Raw genomic sequence first — 8082 nt, 5'->3', positions numbered from 1 at the left:
CAGCCGAGTTCAAAAAGATGGCTTTTATTTTGGTCTGTGTGATGATGGGTCTTTGATGTCAACACTGAGCAGGCTCCTCTCTCTCTCCCTCCCTCTCTCTCCCTCTCCCTCTCTCTCTCTCTTTCTCTCTCTCTCTTGCGCGCTCTTACTCTATCTCGTGCGCGCTCTTACTCTGTCTCAATCTCCCTCTCAGATATTGCGTTGTGCTTATAATTAAAACATACTGTCAACTAATTCAACTTCCTATAAAGGAATTAATCACCGTGCAACATTTGTTCAACCTATGCCTGATTTTCATTCGACTATTGTGTGTGGGTGAGTAGATGCAACAGACGGTCCCCTTGTTTTCTCCATATCAACATCTGTGATGCCTGTCAGCAACCTAACCCCTTCCTACACTGTACCTGTGTGTGTGTCTGTGTTTGTGTACAGATACGTGTGTGTTTGTGTACATATTCGTGTGTGTGTTTGTGTACATGAACTTGTGTGTGTTTTTGAGTACATATATGTGTGTGCGTGTGTTTGTGTACATGTACCTGTGTGTGTGTCTGTGTTTGTGTACATGTACCTGTGTGTGTGTGTGTTTGTGTACATATTTGTGTGTCTGTGTTTGTGTACATGTACCTGTGTGTGTGTGTTTGTGTACATATTCGTGTGTGTGTGTGTTTGCGTGCATGATCTTGTGTGTTTTTGAGTACATATACGTGTGTGTGAGTGTTTGTGTACATGTATGTGTGTGTGTTTGTGTAGGTGTGTTTTTGTGTACATATACGTGTGTGTGTGTGACTTTGTGTGTGCGTTTGTGGAAATGTACGTGTGTGTGTGTGTGTGTGTGCAGTTGTTTCGTGCAGAGTCGTAGAGGACATCTTACTTCCTCTCTAAAAACCTCCCTAGCTCATCTGGCGAGCCCTCCTCCATGATGGGGGCCTCGGTAGAGGTAGAGCCTGCCTGGTTAGGGACTGTGTTCCACCGCAGGGCTGGGCTAGGGGCACAGCCAAGAGCCCCTCAGCAATTTTCAGATAAGACCTCTGCTGGATCTCTCTGCGTACCCACACACTCCACCGCCACGAGACCCCGATGTGAGCCATCTCGGTCGGGCGCTCTCGTCAGATTTTGTGGATCGCAGAAATTGTAACGGAGAGATGAGCGAATGAGATTTTCTCAACAAGTTTGGTCCGAGTGGATGTGTTGTTACTGCACATCGTGTGGCTGGCTGTGCCTTTGCGTCCCTGCCTTGATTGCAACGACACGCACGTAAGCAGACACACACGTCGCACACGCACGCATATCATTTTTATTTATGCTCACAAACGAGCAGTAATTCTTGAACACAAACATGAACAGATGCAAACCTCTGCAGGACACACACACAGCTGCACACGTATCGCAATCAAATCACAATCAAGGCATACGCCGTTTAAACACACGTACACAAACACATATACACCTCACATTCAAATGAATTACCATTTCAAACCGCAATCGCTGAAGGCAAAACATCCCCTGGCCGAGGACAGAGCGGAGAATAGCCCGGGCGACGAGGAAAGTAGAAACTACGCCCTGCTTGACCCCCTTAACATTCACCGCTTCCCCGCTGATTCTCCTGTGACGCTGCGATGCTTTTTACAGCTTAATGTGCAAAGTGTCGCCACACCCCCCCCCCCCACACATAATGTTCTTTATCGCAACGTGCGTGAGCGGGCTGAAACCTCCGCAGGCTGGGCTCACTCAGCAGGGCCGCTTATCTCTCTGTGGGCACGTCTGAAAAACTAACGCTCAAACAACATCTCCTTCTTTATTTATGTTTAGCCGTCACCTCCTCTTCCTCAGCTCTCTTTGAGAGGGCGGGGGCGGGGGCTATTGATGCGTTTAATTAGCTGGTCCTGGCACCGCTCTTCTGCGTGCATTTCCTCCTGTGAGGAGGAGTGAACGCAGCAGGAAGCCGCCCGGTCTCTGATGATATCGGGGGGGGGGGGGGGGGATGGGGGCGTAGCAGAGAGAGAGGCTGTGTTTAGGCGGAGGCCGGCCACTGTGTGAGGCGGTCCTCTGGGAGAGAAGAGGACTGGCTTTGGCTCCTCAGCACTCTGCAGGCTCACAAGTGATAGTTTGGAGGAACATCTCGAGTGACAGACGCCCACTGGCTCAAATCTGGGTGATGGGGGGGGGGGATGTTTACTTTTGCTTTAAATGTTTTACAACCCTTCCTGTTGCTGGGGCTGAGGCTCTTGACCTTTACGGACAAAGTGTCTGTAAAAACCTGTGTAGAAGACTGGCCTTTGTTTAAATGAAACACATTTGTGATAGTCGTCTTCCGAAATATCCATCTTGCCGCTTGCACATTTTTTACAAATGTTTATCTTGGGAAGAGTTGATCCGTGACACAACACGGCGCACTGAGTAAATCGGCCCCTCGCACCATCTGGTTCCTGGCATAGGCACAGAGCAGTCTCCCCCAAGACGCTTAAGCATTGTCTAACTTCTGGATCGGATATTAGCACCTAGCTAATCAGGCTACATCCCTGCCCCTCACTCTGATATGGTAGCCTATTTGTCAGCGCGTATGTTTGCTTTGACAACAGGTGTGCGTTTGTTTGACTGTGTATGTGTGTGTGTGTTTGTGTGCGTTTGTGTGCATGTTGATATGCGAACATAATAGTGCGCGGATAGTGTGCGCAATCAGCTTGTGCATACAAGGGTGTCGTTTATTGTGGATTAAATAAATAGACTTATCCTGAAAGAGGCAGCTGTGTGTGTGTGTCTGTGCGCGAGTGTCTGTGCGCCTGTGTGTGTGAGGTATAGAGAGAAATAGAGTGAGAGAGAGAGAGAGAAGAGGGACAGGAGAGAGCAAGGTGCAAGAAGAGAGGTCAGAGCAGAGGGAGGCATTGATTGCTGATTGCGTGGTGTGTGTGGAAGAGGACATTCGGTGACACCGTGGCGAGATGTGTATCAGTGAGGGAAGATGACATCGCAGGGCAGCATCTGGGACAGTAGCTCTCTACTCTCCCCCTCTCTATATCTCTCCCTATATACCCTTTTTATATGCTATTTTATTCTCCTTTTCTGTTCCATCCGACAAAATAAGGCATGTGGACTCCAGACAAGGCAGGCTTTCCATGGCCACTTATGCACCATCTGTATGGAGCATCTATAGGCTCCTGCATACACGACCTGATTGGTTGTGTCTCACAGACACCCTGTTTCAATCATTTACTGATTTTCTTATTCATTCACCTCTGTGCAGTGTGTTGTAACGCACAACGGTACACACACGCTTGCAAACACACACGCACGCACACACTCATACGAAGGCTACGATGTCCTTCATTCTTCTGTGTTTCTCACACCGAGTACGTAAACATATACAGGTACGCAAGGTTTATACACGCGACGCATGTATTCACGCACACGCAACACAACACATATGCAGGCACGCAAGGTGTATACACGCGATGCATGTATACACGCACACCAATTGTAAACAAGTCTTTCTCACATGTCAAAAAACAACATGTTGAGAAAACAGACACGCAAATCACATGGGTGTACACGCACACACACACACACACACAGAACGCTGCTTTATTTTTAGCCGTTCTTTCAGTCCTGACCTACATCACAGCATGAATAACACAGTGGGGAGATGCATGGAGGAAGATGAGCACAGAAGAGAGATAGCGAGAGGAGGGGGGAGAGGGAAAAGAAGACGGATGGATGGGACAATGGATGGTGATTCAGTGAAAAGGTGAGCGCAGAGAAGAGAAGGAAAACAGAACACGGCGTTTGAAATGACAGCCCCAGTTCTGTCAGCCGACGTAACCAGGGACCACCCCACAGAGGTTATCCAAGGGAGCACATTAACACGTGTGTGTGTGTACACACACTCACACACACACACACACACACACGGATGCACCCGCACACGCGTACACACCTGTACACACACGCACACACGCACACATCAATGTTCACACGTGTACACACACACAAAAGCACACGTACACACATACACTTATACACACACGTGTTGGGGCCACATTGGGAGATAAAGCGCCACACTTGACAGGGAAGGCTTTTATACTAAAGCTGACAATAGAAGCTCCCTGCCTCCTTCCCAGCCTTTGAATTATTGAATGGCTGTGTCAGAAACATCAGGGGCCATAATCAAACCTTGAAGTACACTCCCTGCACCCATGGGTGTCTCCTCCTCCAGCGCCGCCGCCTGCAAAATAAAGACAATCTAGCGATTATCTCTCCAGTCTGGAGTCCGACGAACCCGAAGGCAATCCAGCCGCTGTTCATTGAACTCAAACGGCTCAGATAAGCACGGTGTTTGTTTGCTCATTTCGACGCGCTAGATCAATGTGTTTTGTTTCAGGACGGAGGCCAGATAGCTTATGTTGTTGTGGACGTGGGGGCCGTCCTGATATTCCACCTGGGCTCCCGGTAACATTAAACCCCGCTGGAACCGAGCAGGGAAAATGTGTACATTTTCGAATGCGGGTCAATCAAACACACGCGGCTTACACCTGCATGGGCGCCAGGCTGCTGCACGGCCACCCAGGGGACACACAGCACAAGAGGCGGCTCTCACAGAGATGCTCTGCCTGCACTTCCAGGTCGTCCCGACCCAACAAAGGGTCCCTGAAGTAGCGGCATGGATGTCGCCTGCTGGCAAAAGGCCACAGGCAGTGCTATGTGAACATGCACGCACACAGTCATCGCACACACACGTGCACCAAGACACACACACATGCACCCACACACACACACACACAAACAGACACACAGAGACACACACACACACACACACACAGACCAAGACACACACACACCCGCTGTGACACTTTACACTTGTGTGGCTCACACTTAAACGTGCAGACTCCCCCCCCCCCCCCCCGCCCGGATTGCGGTGGAAACTCTCCCGGTCGTCCTCGACTTTCAAGGGACATTAGCAAGGCAAAGACTGGGACGTGTTCCCCGTGTTAAGAGAGAGAGGGGCGGTAATGTTTCACGATGTTGCCTATTAGACACCGCCACTCATCAGTACACCCTGCCCCCCACAGTGTCCGTCGTCCGTCACTCTTTAAAATACCTCTTCTCCTGTCCCTTCTGCTGTTCTCTGCCCTATCAGCATCATCACCTTTCTTACTCCCATCACATTTACATTTTACATTTACATTTACATTTACAGAAGAAAAAATATATTGCTGTCGGTACAGTAAGGATGTCCATAGAACCAAGTGCCAAGCTCTTGCAATCGCTAGGTTAACCCATTCCCCGTACAACAAAGATAGCTGGGATAAGATGCTACACAATACTAAGTACTATTCTTATGTGCCAGGATGTAAAACATACAATAAGTTCGAAAGAGGCTTGTGTAGGGGGGTCTGAACAAGTGAGTCTTGAGTCTTTTGCGGAAGCTGCTTCTCCGTCCAACCATGTAATGTCTTGTTCGGTCTTGACCTGACCTGACCTGTACTGTCCTGTACTGTCCTGTCTGTTCTTCTCCTGTCCTAACCCTCAGTTTGCAACTCACGGTTAGGCGCCCTATCATAATAACGGTAGTACCTTTGGTAGCCTCTTATAATACAACAGACTGCCCAGACTGTGTACTCAGCTGTGTATTTGACGACTTGGTCGCCCTCATATTATTTAAAATGCTTTCGTAGTACAAAGGGCCTCCTTATCCGGCCTCATTTTCTTTGCTTATTCTCACCGTTAACATCTCTATATAAATAAGTATAGAATCCGTGTTTTTTTGGCCGCAACAGAGCTTTGGAAAAAGCTTTGTTGACAGGGCCTTTCCATCGCTTTGTGTAAACACAGTTTGCAACAAGGGCAACAGCCCTGTCGGTGTGCTGCTGCCACCACACCGAGCCGTTTCCCACCCAGGTACCTTCCACCGGCTGTTGGTCCAGCGCGGTGGCTCACAGAGTCCTGATGCACCTCTCATCTGTGTGTGTTTGTGTCCCTCAGATATCGACGAGTGCGCCACCCAGATGCACTACTGCCAGTCCAACACAGCCTGCGTCAACCTCCCTGGCAGCCACCGCTGCGACTGCCTCCCAGGCTTCATCCGAGTGGATGAATACTCCTGCACCGGTAAGGCGCGCGCGCGCACACACACACACACACACACACACACACACAAAGACACACACACACACACTCAAAGACACACACACACACACTCAAAGGCACACACACACACACTCAAAGGCACACACACACACACTCAAAAAGACCGACATTGACACACTCACACAATGCCAAAAGTCCTGCCATCTATTCCGCTGCCAGGTGATTTGCGACTCTGCTTGTACCTCTGGGTGACTTTCACAGACAAACCCAGCTGGTTCACAGAAAATACCAGGGATGACTTTAACTTTATGAACCAGCAAGTTGTCCCTTTGAACAAACAGACACACACACACACACACACACACACACACACACACATAGCACTTCAAATGCGAGCTTGTACACTAAACCTTTATGAACATGGCGAATACGATTTCTGTTATTCTATTGATATTGTGTTTATTGTGCGCTCCGAGCTGTCTGTATTCGGGTCGTTAATCTGCAATAAAATCTCTGAAACCTCAATGCTGTCAGCCTGTCCAGAACTGACATGTTATTGGGTGACCATCGACCAGCCCTGGCCTTAGTTCAGTGCTGAGCCACGATAGCCACACCTGTGGGACGGAGTCTGTGTTTGCTGTGGGCATCTCTCTTTTCGCGGTGGTTTATCAGCGTCTCAGCTCCACTGCAAACGGCTTCGAGGGAGAGATGTTCCGATTCCATTTTTTTCCTTTGCGATACCGATTCCGTTTCCTGAACTTCAGTGTCGGCCGATACTGAGTATATACCGATACAGCATCTAGCCTTGTAACTACTAACAGAACTGGCATCGGATCAGTGCATAGACTTACGTACTCGCCGATACCCGATGTTAGGCAGTATTTGAGGAATTTCCGATATTTCGGGAAAACTCTACTTCCAGGTGACCTTCAACATCATCTGCTGATCACCACCAACATCACAATGGTAGTTGTGATCACTACTGTGAAGTTTACCCCCTTCCCCCCCTCACACTGTTTAATTTGAACGAAGGCAGGTGTTAGCCGTGGCTGCTGACTGTGTCCACTCCCGCCAGTCTCTCTGCACTTAGCAGGCAGCCGGTGCCGCCACGGTGGAGGAAAAAGTGTTGTTTAATTAGCTCTGTGTTGGCGGCGGCGCCGGAATGGGTGTCTGTGGACAATCAATCCATTTCGCCCGCTTGTACAACCTGGCTGCTGACACCCAGTCCAAGCTCTGTAGAACACCCCGGAATAGTCTCTTCGTCTGCCAGAACAGATGTATACTCCACCTTCCTGACTTCGCTCACTTTCCTACCTCTCGCTCACTCGCTCTCTCTCTCTCTCTCTGTCCCTCCCGCTAACTTTCTTTCGCTCTCTCTCTCTCTCTCTCTCTCTCTCTCTCTCTCTCTCTCTCTCTCTCTCTCTCCTCCCCCCCCCCCTCCCTCCCTCCCTCTTTCTCTCTCTCTCTCTGGCTCTCTCTCTCTTACTCTGCTCTTTAATTCATCTTCCGCCCCCCTTTCTCGGTATGCAAAAACGTCGCCCAAATTGTCCCCTCCTGCTTATGCTGCTTCTCTTCTTTCTTCCCCCGAGTGAGTCGGAAAGCTGACTTAGTTTTCCCGAGTGGATACTGTCACAGAATGTGTCTTTCGCTCTCAAACGGCATTGTTAGCGCTCATCCTGCCTTAGCAGAACGATAAAAAGATTACGTGCTGCTGACGTCCGCAATAAAACATGGCCGTGTAATCATTTTTTCTCTCATGCTCACAAATGTCTATCCGGCATATTACAATAGATAAGCTGTGGCCTCCTCCATCCAAAGCCTCTATGGAGCTGGTTCCTGTTCCTTTGACCCGTTTAATCAACGATTAGAATGGATTTGCCCATTGTATATTTTTCTGAGGGACAGTGTCACACATAAAAAGAAACGTTGCACGATACTCTCCTTAGATTTTCCTTGGCATGTTTGCCAATGAACATCCTTAGTTATCTCTCATCATCAGTG

At 49.1% G+C, this 8082-nt stretch overlaps 1 protein-coding gene across 1 annotated transcript in view; it reads left to right on the top strand.

Annotated features, from left to right (window-relative positions):
• The window catches only part of LOC132472380 (protein kinase C-binding protein NELL1-like), a 125715-nt gene that overhangs the window by 87061 nt on the left and 30572 nt on the right, over positions 1 to 8082 (top strand). The window contains exon 9 of the mRNA XM_060071986.1: positions 5977 to 6102. Within this exon, the coding sequence (XP_059927969.1) occupies positions 5977 to 6102 (126 nt within the window). The remainder of the gene's footprint in view (positions 1 to 5976; positions 6103 to 8082) is intronic.

The sequence above is a fragment of the Gadus macrocephalus genome, chromosome 14, assembly GCF_031168955.1.
Source record: "Gadus macrocephalus chromosome 14, ASM3116895v1".
In the NCBI taxonomy this organism is placed as follows: Eukaryota; Metazoa; Chordata; class Actinopteri; order Gadiformes; family Gadidae; genus Gadus; species Gadus macrocephalus.
Note: the sequence above shows the minus strand (reverse complement) of the source record. Positions and strands in the feature narration are given on the sequence as shown.